Below are 20,033 nucleotides of genomic sequence, written 5' to 3'. Positions count from 1 at the left end.
TTTAAAGCCAAACTGTTTCTCTAAAAGCCTTGTATTTTGCTGCATTTCCCATGTCCACTGAAAGCTCTCTGGTGCTGACGACCTGGTCCCTGGAGCGCCCAGTGGTTGCTCCAGGGACTGAGCATGTCCAGCCAGACCCTGGCAAGGCTCTGGTTCCTAAAGTGGCCCTTCCCTCTCCCCGCTCCAGACCATCAGCCGGGCCTTCATGAACGGGAGCTCGGTGGAGCACGTGATCGAGTTCGGCCTCGACTACCCGGAAGGCATGGCCGTCGACTGGATGGGCAAGAACCTCTACTGGGCCGACACTGGCACCAACAGGATCGAGGTGGCCCGGCTGGACGGGCAGTTCCGACAGGTCCTCGTGTGGAGGGACCTGGACAACCCTAGGTCGCTGGCCCTGGATCCCACCAGGGGGTACGTAGGTTTCTGTCCTACACGAGTGTCTTCCCTGGCCCCCCACCTCCCTAGGTCTCCCACCTCCCTCAGCCCCCACCTCCTTGGGGCCCCCGGCTCCCCCACCCCTCTGGCCCCCCCATCTCCCTTCCTCCTCCACCTCCCTATCCCCTAACATCCCTGGGCCCCCACCTCTCTGGCCCCTCCACCCTCCAGCCTCCCAACCCCCTATACCTGCACCTCTCTGCCTTCTCCACCTCCCTAGCCCCCCCACTTCCTGCTCTCTGTGCCTGGCCCAGCCAGATTCCGCCAGCCTGACCACAGCGATGAGACCGAGGGGGGTGGGTTGCCCGCTCTGCCTGGGGGGGTCCAGCTCTGGGATGGGGTCCTCCTGACCACCACTGGCTTTAGCAGGTCCCCCCTTGGTAGTCGTCCGGCCCGTCTCCCAGAGGAAGGAATGCGCATGAGACACTGAGTAGGGGCTCACGGGTGTGACCTCATCCACAGTCCAGACAGCTGCAAGGGGAGGGCATTTTTGTCCCTGATTTTACAGACGTGGAAACTGAGGCTCTGAGAAACCAAGTGACTTATCCAGGGTCACATGGCCAGTTAGGGCACTGTGGGGCCAGCAGCCCTGCCTTGGGCCCCTCACCTAGCCCCCTTTCCCTGCACTGACTTGGTCTCAGGGCCAGCTTTGGAGTCTTGGGACTTTGGGGTACTTCTCGCAGGCCGCTAGCCACGGCTTACAGACCCCTTGCCAGACGTGAGGGGCCTGCCTGCATCCTGGGACCGGGGGCACTGGGGTGGCGTCTCTCTCTGGACCCATTTCCTTTTCTGTCCCTCGGGTGTTAGTACCTACCCTGTAAAACACCTGCGATGTGTGGGGGGCGCCCCAGACCCCGCCTACCCTGGGCCCCACGAGGGCAGTGAGGACGATCCCGTCCTACCAGGATGGTTCCCGGGGGCCTCTGGGGGCAGCGAGAGGGCACGTTAGGCTTGCACATTTCTGGAATGATGTTGTGAGTTTCCTTCCCTACATCTGCTGAGGAAAAGGGAAGGAGGAGGCTTGGGGGGAGGCAGCTGAGTTCCAGTCCCACAGTTAGAGCCCCCCCGGGGGGGGGGGCGCCTGGTATGTTGTTGGATGGGGGTGGGATGGGGGTGGCGCTCAGCAGGGTCTCGCCCCTCCCCCTGCCCGGAGGGGTGTTGGCAGGGACCAGGAGGGCTGCCTGAGGCCGAGGCGCCGGGCCCTGCCCGCTGCTGCGCCCCGGCCCTGGCAAGTGTGGCCTCACCAGCACGCGCCCTGCCCTGCCCCGGTTCTGCCCCAGCTACCTCTACTGGACCGAGTGGGGCGGCAAGCCGCGGATCGTGCGTGCCTTCATGGACGGGACCAGCTGCAGGACGCTGGTGGAGAAGGTGGGCCGGGCCAACGACCTCACCATCGACTACGCCGACCAGCGCCTCTACTGGACCGACCTGGACACCAACATGATCGAGTCGTCCAACATGCTGGGTGAGGCGCCGGGCGGGGCCTGCGGGCTGGAGCGTAGTCCGGAGAGAATGTGCTTCTTCTCAAGTCATGCTGTGGCCATCTGGAGAAGGCGTGGCATTGTGCCCATTTTACAGATGAGGAAGCTGAGGCCTAGGTGGACTTAATGACAAGTGCTCAGTGTGCCCCGCCGGAGGTGCGGGGGCCCCCCACGGGTGCACGCTCAGCCCCCTGCTCTCCTGGGGGTCACCGCTTCCTGCCGTCGTTTCCTGTGCGCCAGGTCCCCGCCAGGCCCTGCAAGGGAATGCTCCCGTTAGATCCTCCCACGGCCGTGTGGCATAAGTAGTGGTATGTGTTATGGGGAAACTGAGGCCCACAGAGGTCATGTGACTTACCCAAGGTCACAGAGCTGCTGAGTTGTGGTGCACAGCTCAGATGGCAAGGCCTGCACTCGGCTCAGCCACCAGCCTGCCTGCAGCCCCTGCTCTGTGCTGGGTCACTCAGACCGTGTCCTGCAGTTAGGCGACCTCACTTCTGTTATAAACGAGGTAAGTGAGGCTCAGGGAAGTTAAAAAGCAATTCTTGCCCCATGTCCCCCCAGCAGTGGGGGCTGGATTTGAACCCAGGACACGCTGACTCTGGAGTGTATGCTAGCATGTGGGCTATGTAAGCCAGAGAGAAGTTGCTCCTTTTCAAATTGTGCTGTGGCCATCTGGGGAGGGCGTGGCAGGATTATGCCCATTTGACAGTTGAGAAAACTGAGGTGTAGCTGGGCCGAATGGCTTGTCTCAAGTGTTCAGTGGGGAGAGCTGGAGCTAGAACCCCAGAGTCCTGATTTCCAGGACCGTGGGGGTGGGCTGCCCCACCATGGGCCCTGTCTGAGGGCCAGCCTGTCCTGGTTACAAGGCCCACGGCAGAGTTTGTATGTGTCTTCAAGACAACCATCCCACTCCCTGGTGATCTGCGTGACATCGTCTTAGTACCCGATGAGAGACAGACCATAGTGTAGCTCTGGTCGCCCGAAATGACTGAGCAACCTGTTTACCTCAGAATGAAGATGACCTGAGATGAAAACCCTGAAAACTTGTCCAGCCCCTCCGAATTCAGGTGGCCTTGTGTGTTTGGGCCTGGCGGTCTCTCGGCTGTGGCATGCTTTACATTTCATTCCGCAGCTGTTGACTGACCCCTTGAATGTGTGGGCTGGCCTCGTTGCCATGGGGACGGTGGGTGAGTCAGGGTGCCTGACATGGTTAGAGCTGGACTGGAGCATGATTTCAGAGCCCCGTCATGAGCCTGGCCCCGCTGCTGCTAATCGTTTGACTTCAGCCAAGTTACTTAAACTTTCTGTGCCTCAGTTTCTTCCAAATAACAGGACCTCCTTCATAGGGTGGTTGTGAGAACTAAATGAGACCATGCACATAAAGGTTCCTCACCAGTGCCTGGCATGCAGGAAGTGCCTCTGAGTGTGTAGCTGTAGTGACAGCTGTTGCTGGAAAACCACACAGGTCCCAACTTGCGTTAGATGGAGGCAGTCGGGAAACATCTCCAGTTATCAACTTTTTGTTCTCACAATAAAGTAATCCACTTAGAACGTTTCTGAAAATATAGAAAAATAGGAAGAAAAGTACTAATTTATCCACAATTTCACCACTCAGTGATAACCAGTGTTCACACTTAGCCATATTTCTTTCCGGTCTCCAACTAATATAGAAATAATTTTTTTAATGCGTATCTTTCATTTTTAAACTTTTCTGATATATATTTTTTATTTTTTTATTAATTAAAAAAATTAACACAACATTTAGAAATCATTCCATTCTACATATGCAATCAGTAAACTTTTCTGATATTTAATAAAATCTTTAAAATGCTCTACTTTTTCAATGAAGAAAACTTAGAAAATGATTTTAAATCATACCACCCATAAATTTTTACTCTGCTTTCTTTTATTCCCACATACGTTAATATGTCATTAATATGTTTTCATGGGACCATTTTTGCGATGAAATAGAATAAAGGTGGAGAAAAGTTCAGTGCACACACACTGATAACCAAAGACCCTGGAACCACGCCTGGGTCAAGGGGCAGATCCTGTCAGGGCCCCCAGCCCCTCTGTGTTCCCTCCCCCTTTCCCACTCTCGCATCGGCACTGTTTTTATGGCACACTGGCCCACGTGGCTCGGAGCCAGGTCCTGCTCTCCAGAGCATCCCAAACATGCAGCCTCGTGCACAGAAGATGCACAGACATGTACTCAGCTCCTGCAGTTGCCCCACGGTTGACATCATCAGTGGCTGGCGCGGACGGCGGTGCCAGCATTCCACAGTGACAGCGCTGGGTGGGATATTCAGCTTTGTCGTATTCAGGGTTATTTCCTTGGGATTGCACCCCAGCAGCGCAACACGTCAGAGTCAGCCCATGTGAGCTTCCTATCACTGCTGTAACAAATTGCCACAAACTCAATGACTTAAAGCTCCACTCATGCTTCATCTTGTCATTCTAGAGGCCGGAGACCTGAAATGGGACTCCTGGGATTCAAATCAAGTGGCAGCAGGCTGCATTCATTCTGAGGCTCCAGGGGGAAGCCCATGCCTTTGCCTTTTCCAGCTTTAGAAGCCACCTGCAGTCCTCGGCTCCCGCCTGGCCTCCTGCTTTATCTTACAAGCCAGCCGTTGCCTCTCCCACTCTTTCTTTGACTCTGACCCTCTTCTTCTAAGGACCCTTGTGGTTATAGCCACCTGGGTAATCCAAAATTAATCTCCCCATCCCAAAATCCTAAACTTAATCACTAGTCATTTCTGCAAAGACCCTTTGGCTGTGTTAAGTGACTTACTCACAGGTTCCAGGATTATGCCGTGCACATCTCTGGGGGGCTGAATTCTGCCCACCACGTGGCCTTTACCGAGCGCTTCCTTTGCGCCAGGATTCTGAGTCCTTTCCCTGCACGCTCGCACTGACTATTTATCACAAGCCCATGAAGGCACACTTACAAATACCCACTTTGAACTGTGTATCGTATGCATGATTTTTCTGTACACCGACAATTTCTCTAGGCCAAAAAAAAATAAAAAGGGGGGGGGAGGAGACCAGCTTAAAAAAAAAAGGCTCACCCATTTGGCAGCCACGGTATTGCCACAGCATTGTTTTTTTAACAGCTGTATTTAAGAATTTGTGTTGAGGTACAACATACAAAGGTCATAAGTGGACAAATACAAGAAGTTTTGCATGCACAGACTTATATAGGCATGTATATGAAGGCATAAACCAAATCTATGCAGCCGCGACCCACGTGGAGTGGGGGCAGGTCTTCCAGCAACTGCCCCCTTGCAGGAGGCTCTGTCATGCCCCCTCCCCATCCAGCCCCCCAGCCTCCTTGGGGTCAGCTGCTCTGCTTCGGTAGCCACTGCCAGTTTTCCAAAGGCTTTGGGCACCCAGAGGCTGGGGCCTGGCTCCCCATCCCTGACCCATGCCCCATGTCCCCACCCAGGTCAGGAGCGGGTTGTGATTGCTGATGACCTCCCACACCCCTTCGGCCTGACGCAATACAGCGACTACATCTACTGGACAGACTGGAATCTGCACAGCATCGAGCGGGCCGACAAGGCCAGTGGCTGCAACCGCACCCTCATCCAGGCCCACCTGGACTTCGTGATGGACATCCTGGTGTTCCACTCCTCCCGCCAGGACGGCCTCAACGACTGCGTGCACAACAACGGGCAGTGCGGGCAGCTGTGCCTCGCCATCCCCGGCGGCCACCGCTGCGGCTGCGCCTCACACTATACCCTGGACCCCAGTGGCCGCAACTGTAGCCGTAAGTGCCTGCTTCCGCATCTGGGAGCTGAGGTCGCGAGGCACTTCCCTGCCGGGGGTTTCTAGGTGTACATGGACAGTTGGGCAGGTTGCGTACTGCACAAACTGCCTAACGCTATTGATGGGCCCAGGATGGGGATTGAGCCTGTCGCTTCATCAAGGCCCAAGTAGATGGGCCAGACCTTCAGTTGGTGGATTCCACAGGAGGCTCTTTGGGTGGGAAAAGCCATTACTGGAGGAGAACATTCACTTACAGAGCCAGGTGCCATTCTATGTGATTTCCACGGGCACTCATTTGATCTTCACCTCAGGCCCATGGGGTAGGGAATATCACTATCCTCGTTTCACAGATGAGGAGCCCAAAGCACAGAGATGCTAAATAACCTGCTGAGGCCACACAGCTAAAAAGAGGTAGGGCTAGGTTTGAACCTAGGCAGGCAGGCTCACCTTGCTGTGTGGCCTCTCATGACATGTGTCAGGTCCTATGAGCATCTGAATTAGGTGTGCCTCTTTGTTCCTGTTTCAATGATAAGAAAAGTGAAGTTTGGGGAGTGGCCCCCCACAGAGCACGGGTGCATCCTGTTGGCAGGATTTTTTCCTGTGACATCAGCAGAGAGCTGATCATAATTCAACCTCTGTGCAGCACTTTATGGTTTATAAAGCTTGTCTATTTTTCCCTTGCTTGAGCCTTCCTGAAGCCCTGGATGTTAGTGGGCTGTACATTCCAGCTGGATAGAAGAGGAAACAGGCTCAGAGAGGTCGAGACACTTTCTCAAATTCCCACAGTGAGGATGGGACAGGCCCAGGAGCAGAGTCTGAGGCTACCCACTCTTGGGCTCCCTTTGGTCCCATTGCTTTCCCCTGGGGACTGTGACCTTGAAGGGTCAAGCAAAGGTGCAGGTAAGCCACCCCCAGAGGGGATACCTGCTCCTCAGAGTCCCTGCCTCTGGCCGGCAGACCTGGATGACGACTCGGGCCTCAGACTGTGGCATCTGTCCTTTCTGAGTCTGCTGTTTTTGAACCCAGGTAGATTTGTTCACGTCTCTAGATCATTGCCTTCTGCTGTAGGAGAGAGGCCATCCTGTATTCTGATGTCTCTGCAAAGCAGGGACTTTAAAAGGTCCTCTTGTCCATGGGCCCAGGAACACTCCCAGTCCCTTCCAGTCCCAGGCTCCTGTTAAAATCAGAGCAGCAGGGGGGCAGGGAGACCGTGCTTCTTAGGGAGCCCCAGGCAGCACCCCACCAGCCTCCCTGGGGTCTGCTCCCATGCCCAGCTGGGAGTGGGAGTGGGAGATTCCCACTCTCTCCTGCCGTGTTATACACGCTGCTCGCTAATGCCCCAGGGGCGCCTCTGCTGGTGTCACCATTCATCATGTGCTGTGCTGGTCGCAGCAGTCCACTCAGGCACCTCCAGGCCTCCAGCAAAGTACAGGGCTCCCGAGCATCACACACATTTGGGAGTGTGAGTTCCATGTCAGCTGTTTTAGACCTTGATAACTTAAAAATAAATTTAATCGATTGTAGAGGTAGCACATGCACCTATAAACTATTCATACGAGAGACATACAACACAGAGGGTAAAATGCACCACAGTCCACCCCTGGGGAGCAGCTCGAGTCCTTCTGATCTTTTCTTTACATGCCTCTAGTGGCGGCCTATGCTTCTCCCAACAGAGAGGAGAGCCGCCTGCCCCTGCCCAGCCCTGAGGGCTCCTGCTCAGCCCCTTGTCTTTGCCTCCCTCCAGCCCCCACCACCTTCTTGCTGTTCAGTCAGAAATGTGCCATCAGCCGCATGATCCCCGATGACCAGCACAGCCCAGACCTCGTCCTGCCACTGCACGGGCTAAGGAACGTCAAGGCCATCAGCTATGACCCGCTGGACAAGTTCATCTACTGGGTGGATGGGCGCCAGAACATCAAGCGCGCCAAGGACGACGGGACCCAGGCAAGTGTACCTGACAGTGGGCGTGGCTGAGGCCTCCCCCTGCTGCTCACCTGGGCAGCTTCCTGGCACGATGCCCGTGGCACCCAGCCTTGGGTAAATAACGGTTTGGACTCCTGCTGATGTCATTGTGAGGGGTGAGGCCGAGCAGTGCAAAGCTCCCAGACTGTGACTGTATGGGAACTGGACCTGGAGTTCACAGTGGTTTAAGCCTGGAGCTGAGGAAGGGGGTGGCGATAACCTCAATTTTTTTTTTTTTTGGTCCCTCTGCAGTGTTTTTATGGTTTGTGGGAAATAATTAGTATTGATTGCTCTGAATTTATTCTTCACTTCATAGGAATCGGGCAGTCAGTTTTGCTATAAATGCAGTATGTGTGTTCTTAAAAATTACCACACCATGTAAAAATCATGAAAACAATAGGGCTTATGGAGGAAATGAGCTTAGGAGCGTCACACTCAACTTGTCAGTGAGATGTAACACAAAAGGTGGAACATGAGTAATGGAGGAGCACAGTTTTACACTCGCACAGTGATTATGTATGTAAATACGTAATGTATGTATGCAACAACGTACATACAATATAAACCCTGCTATAGACTGCTTCAGCTGGAAAAGGTCTGACGTTTGCTTGTGGACGTGGGTATTGGGAAGGCTGCAGCTTGCGAATTACTGACAAGCACCGGAAGGAGGGTGGTCTGAAATTGGACGGAAAGCCTAGCCTCCTGTGCAATGGGTGAGCTCAAGGTGTGTGGCTGAGCTGAGGGAGCTGGAAGGCACTGGAGTGTGCATTTGTTTCCTTCTGTGGCTGGGTGCAGCCGAGTGTGGTTTCTGCTCTCACCTGTTGTCGGGTGAAATTGCACATAAGCAAACACAGAACTTGCATCACGCTCGGGTTGTTCTCTGATCTCTCAACCTGTTGGAACAAATTTCATAACGAGCATTATAATGGTATGACTGTACTTTTCAATGTTAGGTTCGTGTGACTTTCCAGAGAGAATGTTGAAGGCAGCCTGGGGTCTGCATCTTCAGACCATCTGTGCCCTGGCAAGGTGGAAAATGGCAGTGCTGGTTAGCGTGGGACTTTCAGGCAGACCTGACTGCGTGGCTGGCTCCCAAAGACACGTGTTACAAAGCTGCAGAAGCAGAGGGTCTCTTCATTGAAAAAGATGAGTGCAGGGTTGTAGTGGGATTTGGTGTCTTAAATTGCAGAGATATAGAGACACACTCGTTTCGTTGGTTGAGACTTTCAGATGATTTTCTGTGTCCGTTGAGTCGATTCTGCTGCTGAGCTCACTGAGCTGGGCACGGGCGGGACAGGCCTTTCAGCAGGATGTGTCACCAGGAACATTCATAGTTACTAAGTCATGACATGAGGTCTCTGCCCTTGTTTGATGATAGAAGTCAACTGAGCTGAAATTCACACCTGTTCCTCCGCTCTGAATTCTCTCACCAGGGCACCCCCATAATCCTCTCCCAGTGAGCAAATTGGGGTGGAAATGGTGGGAATGGACTTCTTTCATCTCTCCCTGAACAGCTGACAGGCACTTCAGTCCTTTGGACACTGGGAAGTGTTAATTGATGGATAGTGGCTTCCGTGCTGAGAAACCTAGTGGGTGCAAATTGCTTTAAAAGAGGCCTTCTTTTATGGTGTCCAGCCTGAGTGGGCAGACAGACTTTGAAGCAAAAAAACTTCAGAAATAGCATCTGGGTTTCTACTTAGTTCAAAAAACAGCCCCTCCCTGAGTCTAGCAGAGAGCCCTGTGTGCACCCCCACCCTCAGCTGGTTCCTGCTTTATCTTGTATCAGGGGCATTGCCTGCACCCCCCGAACCCCAACCCTTCCAGCCGGAGGCTGATGTTGTTTATCCTTCTCCATTTGGCCAAGATTTTGACCTGGTGAGTGGAGGGTACTGATGGTGGTGTGCAGTGGGATTCTGGTGAGAAATTTCACATTAGCGTGTAAGTATTTGTAAAAAGTGCTTGGGTTTTATGCAGCCGGCCAACTGTTTCCACTTGGCCTTCTCATTTCTATGTGCCTGGGGCAGGGCTGCCAGGACTTGGGGCTGCACGGGCCCAGGTTGCTGAGATGGTTCTGTTTTCATGACTGCACCCCCAAAACTGGTCTCAGGCCCTATTCTCTGACCAGGGTTGGCTGGAGTCTGCCTTTACTCCCTGGCCCCTCAGCCTGCTCCCGGCTGGTGGGATCCCCAGTCAGGAGTGCCGTGGCTTTTGGGGGAGGAGCCGCGCCAGGGAGAGCAGACTCACGGCCTCCGACTCTGAGGCTCCCACCACAGTGGGGTGTGAACACTGCCGTCTGCAGAGCTGAGGAAAGGCGCATGCGCAATCCTTTACCGTGGGGGTGTGAATACCACTGTCTGCCGAGCAGTGGAAAGGCGCATGCGCAGTCCGTTACTGTGGGGGTGTGAATATCGCCGCCTGCAGATTGGAGGATAGGCGCATGTGCAATCCTTCTCTGTGGGGGTGTGAATACCAGCGTCTGCAGAGCGGAGGAAAGGCACATGCGCAGTCCGTTACCGTGGTGCTGGGTTTGCACACACCCGAGTGCGCTTCCAGTCGCTGGTTGGGGAGTGGATGGGGCCCTTTTCAGTGGGACCAAAGCAGCTGGGCCTAGGGGAGGGGGCTTCTTTTGGGAAGCAAGACCCCTCCTAGAGATTGTTTTTTTTCTAACTGCTGTAAAGAGGTAGATGAAAGTCCTATGATGAGAGCATCATCTTAAGCTGATTCCCACAGAGTCTCGATGGGAAGAGGGAGCAGAGACATTGGCCCCATTACCTTCTCAGAGCCCGGAGCTTTTCACCGAAACTGTAGGTGGTAGCAGCCCCAGAGCTCCAAGGCCACTTTGCACGAGGTCAGGTCTCTGAGACACTGAGTGGGGTGCCTTGAGGCGGCACAAATGAGCAGACCCACCATGTCATCGGGCCCCTGCTCTGTGGGAGGGTGCCGGGATCTGTTCACGACAGCAGGCCACTTTGCTTCCCTGAAACGTCCCCCGACTCTTTGGCCCTGGCCCCTTTGCAGATGACAGCATCTGCACCCAGAGCACTGGGGGCCGCAGGCCTGGAGATCGGGCAGCCCTTTCCCCGAAGCCGCTGAATACTCTGGCTGGGACCCCCAGCCTGGTGCAGCCAGAGGGTGGGCTTTGAAATCTAGGGCCCTACCTTGAGATGCAGCAGGGATCTTGGGGTCGGGCAGAGCTCTTGGGAGATTCCATAGAAAGTGGAGAGGGTGAGACTGGGTGCTGAGAGCCACTTTTTCAGACCCAGCTGTTCCCAAGAGGAGTTGGGAGTCACCTCCCTGCACCCCTCCCCACCCCAACCTCTTCCCCAGCGTGGCACCTGACCCCGCAGGGAAGAGGTGGCACTCTTGTCTCCATGCCTGGGGTCCTGGCATTCCAAATTAACACACACACACACACACACACACAAAACAAACCACATTAGATTGGCGACTTCATCCAAAAGTGTGAGTCGAGAAATCCAGAAGGGAGAAGATGGTTTGAGAAGGGCTGGTGGCCACGGGCTGACCCTTCAGCGTCCGTCAGTCGTTCTGTGGGTGCACAGGATGCGACGTGGAGATGGGAGAAGCTCTGGGCTGGGCAGACCCTCGGGCACGTGGGAGCCTGGCCTCGGGCTCAGTGTCCGGAACTGTCACAAGCTGCAGGCCGCCCTCTTCCCGCTCGGAACCCAGGCAGGTGCTTAACAGCTGACCCCATGGGAATGATTCCAAACCAGCTCCCCCCCCCCACCCCCGTGGCAGCTCGGCTCCCGCTTCCAGGTCCTCAGCGGGCCCGTGCCCTCAGGCTCTCGGACCGGGCCAGCTTTGTCTCCTTCCTCTTTTACAGCCCTTCCTCTTGACCTCCCCCAGCCAAGGCCAGAACCCGGACCGGCAGCCCCACGACCTCAGCATCGATGTCTACAGCCGCACGCTCTTCTGGACGTGCGAGGCCACCAACACCATCAGCGTCCACCGGCTGAGCGGCCAGGCCATGGGCGTGGTGCTGGGCGGAGACCGCGACAGGCCGAGAGCCATCGTTGTCAACGCCGAGCGGGGGTAGGGGACGGGGCATGGGATGGGGCGTGGGGACGGAGGCCGGGAGGGACTCTAGACCCGCCATCCCAATCAGGAGCCTCCGGGGTCCCTGCTGCCAGCGCAGCCCCTTCCACGGCCTCCGTGGGGAAGCAGGGAGGCAAGACGCCACCTTATCAGAGAGCGAGGGGCAGGAGGGAAGCAGGGCTTTGTCGGGCGGCGTGGACAACTTCCAGTTGGGAAGACCATGTCTGAAAGACGTTCGTTGTGACTTCTGGGTCTTGCACAAGCTCTGTCCGACCCGGTCCCTGTGCAAAACCCCCTTCCGCAGGTACCTGTACTTCACCAACATGCAGGACCGAGCGGCCAAGATCGAGCGCGCTGCGCTGGACGGCACCGAGCGTGAAGTTCTCTTCAGCACGGGTCTGATCCGCCCGGTGGCCCTCGTGGTAGACAACGCGCTGGGCAGGCTCTTCTGGGTGGATGCCGACCTCAAGCGCATTGAGAGCTGTGACCTGTCAGGTACCCACTCTGGCTCTGCCCTGGGGTCCCCCAATGCCCCCCAGGTCCGGCCTTTGCAGAAACACCCCTGGCCTTCCTTTTTATCGGTAATGGCAGCGGCTGCTGGGTCCATAAAGGACCTACTGCACGCCAACTGCTTGCCCTACATCCCATTGACCTGGCGAGTTCCCAGGCCGTGGGTCCCTGTGAGTCCCACATGGTGGAACTAGAAGACTAGGCCCAGAGAGGGTGTGCAAGCTGCCCACGGCCCCACAGCATGGGCAGAGGAGCTGGGTCCCAGGCCTGGGAACTGCTTCCAGTGCCCACATGTGCAGCCTCCTTAGACGGGAGCCCCAGGTGCCAGGAGAAGGTTCCCAGATTCCCCCAGCTTGTCCCACGGGGTAGGAGGGGAGACGCCCTGCATGCAGGACGTGTGACCAGGCTCCGCCCTCAATGCTTGCCTCAGACTTCCTGATCCCAGGGACCCAGCCCCCAGTGCCCGGCCCCAGCCAGCCTGCAGGGCCTCCTGGGCCCTTGCCCGGCCCCAGCCTCCCTGCGCCCTGTCTCCGCTCCCCTGAGCCCTGGCGGCGAGCCGCTCAGCTCGGCCCTCGGCCTGCCTGCAGGGGCCAACCGCCTGACCCTGGAGGACGACAACATCGTGCAGCCCGTGAGCCTGACCGTGCTCGGCAGCCACCTCTACTGGATTGACCGGCAGCAGCAGATGGTGGAGCGCGTGGAGAAGACCAGCGGCTCCCAGCGGACGCGTGTCCAGGGGAGGATCGCCCACCTCACAGGCCTCCACGCTGTGGAGGGGCTCAGCCCAGAGGAGTTCTGTATGTGGGGGCTGGAAAGGCTGGGGGTGGGGAGGGGGCATCCGCTCAGAGCTCAGTGACCCCACCAAGGCCCTATCCTGGCCCCCCTGGAGGACAGCAGGCGGGTTGGGATAGTGGGTAGTGCCCCCCTGCCCTCACCCCCACCCCTGACCTCAGCCGGGAGGGTGAGCTCGTTCCCATTGCCAGGGGCTCAGCGCTGAAGTTGGGTGAGATGTTCAGGCATTCCAAGAGACCCCTGGGGAATACAGGTTTTGTGGCTTGAAACAATACAGATTTATGTCCCCATGGCTGTATAGAGCAGGATTTTGGACACAAGGGTGGCTCAGCTGGTTCTCTGCTTAGGGTCTCCCATCCTAAATCAGGGTGTCAGCTGGGCTGTGTTCTTAGCTGGAGGCTCTGGGGAAGAGTCTGTCTCCAGGCTCACTCAGGTTGTTGGCTGTAAGACTGAGGACTCTGTTTCTTCCTGACCCCCAGCCGAAGTCACTCAGCTCCTTGCCCCGTGGCTCCTCCCTCATGTCACAGCCCTCTCAGGCTTCTCGTCTCACTGACCTCCTCTGCTACCAGCCAGAACCTGCTCTGCTCTTAAAGGGCTCCCTGATTAGATCAGGCCCACCCTTAGATGGCCTCCCCTTTGATTGACACAAAGCCGGCTGGTCAGTGACCTTAGTTGCATTAGCACGATCCCATTTGCCACTTGTGGTGACAGTCACGCCATGTGTGCATGATGCCTCATCATGTTCACAGTGCTGGAGAAGCTTGGGGGGCATTGTAGAATTCTGTCCACCACAGCCTTGCTAGGACCTTGCAGGAAAGGGCATGGGAGAAGAGATCTCAAGTGGGGTCCTCTTGTTTCCCTCTCTGTTCTTCTCTCTCCCTGTTTGTAGATGTGTGTGCACAGATAAGTTGGTCTGTGTATAAAGCATCCACCTGTTTCTCTGTCTTCTCACTTTTTCTCTCACTTCACCTGGTAAATACACATTGGCTGCCCCCTGGGTACTTGGAGCTGAGGACAGAGCAGGAAGCAGGGCAGTCTCTTCCTGCCCACCTCGCCAGGGAAGGCGGCTGGCCCTGTCACCCCTGCCTCCCTGTCTTCCCCTGCACCAACCCTGGTCTCAGCCTCCTCGTCTCAGCCCCTCTACCCAGCTGCAGGGGTCCTCCCCTGGCCTCACTGTTTCCTGTCTTGTCCCCTCTGCTCCAGACCCCATGCTGGTGGCTGGGTGGCTTGTCAAAACACACACCTGTTCTCAGGGTGCAGCTGCTGCTCCTCTGCCCTGCCTTGCTTAGAACTCACAGCTTTCCTCAGAATCCAGGTGAGGTCCTGGTACCCCTTCTGGGCCCTGAGAGGCTCCCTGCCCACCTTGCCTGCTTCCCCCAGCCCCCTCATCCTGTATTCTCCTTGTTTCTTTGTCTGAGTTTCTCCTGGTTCTTGGCTTGTTCTTGGCTCAGCTGCTGCCCTCGGTGATGGATGAGCATTTTTTATAGAAACATTTGATTGTGGTAACACACACTGCACAGAATTTCCCGTTCTCACCACGTGTGTGCGTACAGTTCAGTGGTGGCACAAACACAATATCGTGCTGCCCATCTCTGTAACTTTGTAAGTGAGATCATACAAACCTGCCCTTTTGTGTCTGGCTTCTTTCCCTCAGCACAATGTCTTCGGGGTCCTCCGTGGCATAGCCTGTATCAGAACTGCATTCCCCGTCATGGCTGAGTGATGTTCTGTCCTATGGATTGGCCACATTTTGGTTTTCCGTTCCTCTGGTGGTGGCCCCTGGTTCATTTCCGCCTTTTAGCTGTTGTGAATAATGCGTGGACCAGGTTTTACTCTTGTCCCCTCCGCCTTTGGCCAGCTGCCCACCCAGGCTCTGTGCTCAGGATATTATAATATTATTTCACAATGATCCTCCTTCACAACTGAGGAATGAAAGGCAAAGAAAGGGTGTGTTAGTTTGGGTTCTCTAGAGAAACAGAACCAACAAGAGAGATCTGTAAATATGAAATGTATAAAGGCGTCTCATGTAATCGTGGGAATGGAAGAGTCCACAATTCGTAGGGCAGGCTGTGAGGCTGGCGGCTCTGATGAAGGGTCTGGACGAACTCCACAGGAGAGGCTCGCTGGCTGAAGAAGCAGTGAAAGAGTCTCTCTTCTTCCTTAACCTTCAACTGATTGGATTGTCTTGTTGTGGGCACCACACCTTAGCTGATAGCAGATGTAATCAGCCACAGGTGCTGTCAGCTGACTGATGATTTAATACACCAGCCTTCCGGTTGACCCACCAGCCACGAAATGTCCTTGTAGCAACAGCCAAGCCAACGCTTGCCTGGCCAGACAACGGGGCATCATCGCTTGGCCACGTTGACCCCAGAATCGAACCGTCACAAAGGGTATTACTTAGTTCTGTGCTAAGAAAGATGGTGAAACTTAGATTGCAGTCAGAGCCCATGTCTTAACCGCTTGGCTTTTTTGTGCTCAATAGAATCATATGTGAATTCTGAACAAATAATCTCAGTGAGGTCTTTTTGGCTCTTGGCTCTGAGTCAGGGTTGAACTCTCACGTAGTAAATTGACTGTATCTGTGTTTCCTGCTGGGAGATCTGTTTTCTGTACTGGTGGGTTCTTGGCTGGGTCCTGGATAAATGAAAGTGCTGGGAAAATAGCTTCCAGATAATCAAGCACCCCATGATATGGGTGAGAATGGCCACATTTTCCCAGTCCCTGATCCTGTCCTCTGCAAAGTTAGTTTCCTGGTATCCTGCTCCTTCAGTGTTGCTGGTAAAGACCAAAACTGTGAACGTTGAATCCCGCAGAGGCCCAGGTCTGCTGCCTGCTGGTGTCCCCAGAACCCCAGACACCCTGACCAGCAACTCCTCGGACCCGAGGGGACGGGGCACCAGGAAGATGTTTCCTGAGCAGTGATCAGGTTGGAAACCGGAGGATGGCCCCATGGGTGCCAATGTGAGATATTGAGGGTGACACGCAGTCTCCCTGTTTTTAGTGCAGGCAGGAGATGCTTTGGGCTTTGTCCTGTTTACTTGGGACGTGGCTCACCTGGCCTGCTTTCCCATAAAGTCCCACAGAAAACTCTAAACCAGGGGGCACGCTATATAGCCCACGGGCCAAATGCAAACCATTGCTGGTTTTTGTAAGTAAAGTCTTACTGGGACACAGCCATGTCCACATGTTACTGTATAGTCTGCAGCTGCTTTTGTGCTGCAGCTGGCACGGTGAGTAGATGCAAGAGGTGATCTGGCCCACAAAACCCAAACTATTGATTTTCTTCCTTTTTACAGAGGGATTTTGCTGATCCCCTGCTCTAAACCCTGACTTTTGCCATTAAAAAAAGTACCATTGCCTTAAGGGTGAGGAGGGACAGCTGTGTGATGTTTCTTTGGGGGTAGAGATGGGTGCAGTAGCATGGTTTATGTCATTTCTTGTCACCCGAGGGGTGCGAGCCCGCCTTCCCAACTGCTGGCCTCGCCTTCCTGGATTCAGGTCTCGACGTTGTACTTGGTTAATTGAGTTGAAAAATCTCAGTTCCCCAGGGACTTGATGCTGTTGCTAGTCTAATTTTCACATGTGTTAGTGTCTTGGGGCTATTGGAACAAGTAACCACAGACTGGATGGCTTAACACAACAGAAATTTATTGTTTCACAATTCTAGAGGCCGGAAATTCAAAATGAGGGTGTTGGCCAGGCTGCATTCCCCCTGTTGGCTATAGGGGTACCCGTCCTAGCCTCTTGTAGCCTCTGGTGGCTCCTGGGGTTCCTTGAATTCTGCTCACATCATTCCGTTATCTGCTCCTGTCTTTGCATGAATTTTTCTCCCTGTATCTGTCCTGTGTGTCCATTTTGACGATTTGTCGTTGGATTTAGGGCCTGTCCTACCTCCAGAATGATCTCATGTCAAAATCCTTAACTTAATCGTATCTGCAAAGACTCTACTCTGAGATAAGGTCACCTTTCAGGTTCTTTTGAATGGGATATGGACCCATCTTTTGGGGGACACCAACCCACTGCACCATGAGAGAGAATAGTGGACCAGGAAAGGGTGATGGTTGGGGGCAGCGAGGCTGGTGCAGATGGTGGCTCCATTTTCTCACCTGTAACATGGAGATGTTATCAGAAACATACTCTGTAGGCTGCAGGAGAATCTCCTGCAGGGGCCTGGCATGCAGGGAGTGCCAGTTCTCACGAGTTCTTGCCTGGCCCTCACCCCCTCCACCCTCCAGTCTACAGTCCTGAGGTGACCAGCAGGGTTGAACCTCCTCCCCCCCACCCCATTTTGTCTCTGCAGTGGCCCACCCATGTGCCCGGGACAATGGTGGCTGCTCCCACATCTGCATTGCCAAGGGCGACGGAACGCCACGCTGCTCGTGCCCCGTCCACCTCGTGCTTCTGCAGAACCTCCTGACCTGTGGTGGTAGGTGTGACCCTGGCTCTTTCTGTTTGGATGATGCATGGGGTTTTCACTGCCTAGCATCCTTTTAAAATTACAGTATCCATGACATTGGCTCTTCAGAGCAGATCATGTCTTTTCTTTTCTTTCTTCTCTAATATATGCATTCAATGCTATGAATTTCCCTCTAAGCACTGCTTTGGCTGCATCCGGCAAATTTTCTTTTTTTTAAGTTGTTCATTTACAGAATAATCACACATGAAATACAGATTTCCGTATACCACCCTATTAGTAACACCCTGCCTTGGGGTGGTACATTTGTTACCACCGATGAAAGCGTATTTTTATAATTGCAGTATCAACTGTAGTCCATGATTTAACTTAGGGTTCACTGTTGGTGTAGTACAGTTCCAAGGACTTAAAAAAAATTTTATTCCGTTACCCTATACACAACTTAACGTTTCCCCTTTTAACCACATTCAGGTAATTAACAAAAGTTAATTACGTTCACAGTGCTGCCGTCATCACCACTCATTACTAAAACATTTCCATCATTTGAAATAGAAGCTCTTTATATTTTTAGCCTTAACTTCCTATCCCCTGGTAACCTATATTCTAGAATCTGACTCTATGAGTTTGCTTATTCTAATTGTTTCATATCAGTGAGATCATAAAATGTTTGTCCTTTTGTGTCTGACTTATTTCACCTAATATGATGTCTTCAGGGTTCATCCATGTTATAACATGCCTCAGAACTTCACTCCTTTTTAAGACTGAATAAGATTCCATTTTATTTACATACCACATTTTACTTATCCATTCATTGGTTGGTGGACACTTGAGTTGCTTCTATCTTTTGACAATTTTGAATAACATTGCTATGAAGGTGTGCAAATATCTGTTTATGCCCCTGCTTCACTTCTTTTTGGTCTATACCTAATAGAAGGTTTGCCAGGTCATTTGGTAATTTTGTATTTAACTTCATAAGGAGTCACCAAACTGTTTTCTACAGTGGCTATACCATTTGACATTGCCAGCAGGGATGAATTGCCAGCAGGTTCCTATTTCTCACATCTTCTCCAACACTTATTATTCTTTTCTTAAATAGTAGCCATGCTAATCAGTGTAAAATGGTGTCTAATTGTGGTTTTAATTTACGTTTCCCTGATGACTAATGATGTTAAGCATTTTTTCATGTGCTATTTGGTCATTTATGTATATTCTTTGGAGAGATGTCTCCTCAAGTGTTTTGCCCTTTTTTTTTGCCTGGGCAGGCACCAGGAAGCGAACCTGGATCTCTGGCATGGCAGGTGAGAATTCTACCTGCTGAGCCACCATGGCCCACCCTTTGCCCGTTTTTTGATTGGGTGGCTTAACTTTTTTATTGTTAGGTTGAAGGATTTATTTATATATTCTGGATATTAAGCCTTTATCAGATATGTCGTTTCCAGATATTTCCTCTCATTCTCTAAGTTGTCACTTTACTTTCATGTTAAAGCCCTTTGATGCACAAACATTTTTAATTTTGATGACGTCCCATTTATCTATTTTTTCTTTTGGAGCTTGTGCTTTAGGGTTGATGTTTAAGAAACCATTGCCTGACGTGAGATCCTGAAGCTTCTGCCTTACGTTTTCTTCCAAGAGTTTGATAGTTCTGGCTCTTACATTTAGGTCTTTGATCCATTTTGAGTTAGATAGGGGTCCTCTTTCTTTTACAAATGGAGAACTGGTTTCCTCAGCCCCATATGTTGGAGAGACTAATTGAGTGGTCTTTGCCCCTTGTCAAAAAACCAGTTGGCCATAAACGTGAGGGTTGATTTCTGTGCTCTCAGTTCAGTTCCATTGATCTATATGTCCATCCTTGTGCTAGTGCCATGCTGCTTTGATTATTGTTTTGATTTGCTAAAGCTGCCGAATGCAATATACCAGAAATGGATTGGCTTTTACAATGGGGATTTATGAGCTGATAGATTTACAGTTCTAAGACCACGAAAATGTCCAAAGTAAGGCCTTAACAGGATGATATGTTCTCTGAAGAAAGGCTGCTGGCATCTGGGACACCTGTGTCACTTGGGAAGGCACATGGCTGGCATCTACTGCTCTTTCTTCACTGGTTTTCATTGCTTTCAGCTTCTGACTTCAGTGGCTGCTCTCTTAGCTTCTGTGGGTATGCCTTTGTCTCTCAGCTTCTCTGAGCTTCCTAGGTTTCGTCTCTGCGTCCTTTATCCTCTTATAAAGGTCGGCAGCAAGAGAATCAAGACCCTTCTGAATGAGGCAGGCCACGTCTCAGTTGACATAACCTAACCTAAAGGTCCCACCTATGATAGGTCTGTACCCATAGCAATGGGCTAAAAGAACATGGCTTTTCTGGGGTACATAAAAACTTTAAATCACCACCGTTACTGTGGCTTTGTAGTAAGATTTAAGATCAGGAAATGTGAGTTCTCCAACTTCATTTTTCAAGATGGCTTTGGCTATTTGGGACCCCTTCTCCTTCCATATAAATTTGATGATGTGTGTTTCCATTTCTGCAAAGAAGACTGTTGGAATTTTCATTGGAATTGCATTGAATCTATAAATTGCTCTGGCTAGGATTGACATCTTAACAATGTTTAGTCTTCCAG

General features: G+C 53.0%; 1 protein-coding gene across 4 annotated transcripts in view; it reads left to right on the top strand.

Moving 5' to 3' along the window:
* Positions 1 to 20,033, top strand: part of LRP5 (LDL receptor related protein 5) — a 125,704-nt gene that overhangs the window by 85,128 nt on the left and 20,543 nt on the right. For all 4 annotated transcript variants that reach the window (XM_077115476.1, XM_077115477.1, XM_077115478.1 and 1 more), the window contains 8 exons: positions 188 to 414; positions 1,719 to 1,903; positions 5,365 to 5,688; positions 7,432 to 7,631; positions 11,491 to 11,699; positions 12,007 to 12,197; positions 12,800 to 13,009; positions 17,308 to 17,433. In XM_077115476.1, coding sequence (XP_076971591.1) covers positions 188 to 414; positions 1,719 to 1,903; positions 5,365 to 5,688; positions 7,432 to 7,631; positions 11,491 to 11,699; positions 12,007 to 12,197; positions 12,800 to 13,009; positions 17,308 to 17,433 — 1,672 coding nt within the window. The remainder of the gene's footprint in view (positions 1 to 187; positions 415 to 1,718; positions 1,904 to 5,364; positions 5,689 to 7,431; positions 7,632 to 11,490; positions 11,700 to 12,006; positions 12,198 to 12,799; positions 13,010 to 17,307; positions 17,434 to 20,033) is intronic.

This window comes from Tamandua tetradactyla, chromosome 9 (assembly GCF_023851605.1).
Source record: "Tamandua tetradactyla isolate mTamTet1 chromosome 9, mTamTet1.pri, whole genome shotgun sequence".
Taxonomy (NCBI): domain Eukaryota; kingdom Metazoa; phylum Chordata; class Mammalia; order Pilosa; family Myrmecophagidae; genus Tamandua; species Tamandua tetradactyla.
Note: the sequence above shows the minus strand (reverse complement) of the source record. Positions and strands in the feature narration are given on the sequence as shown.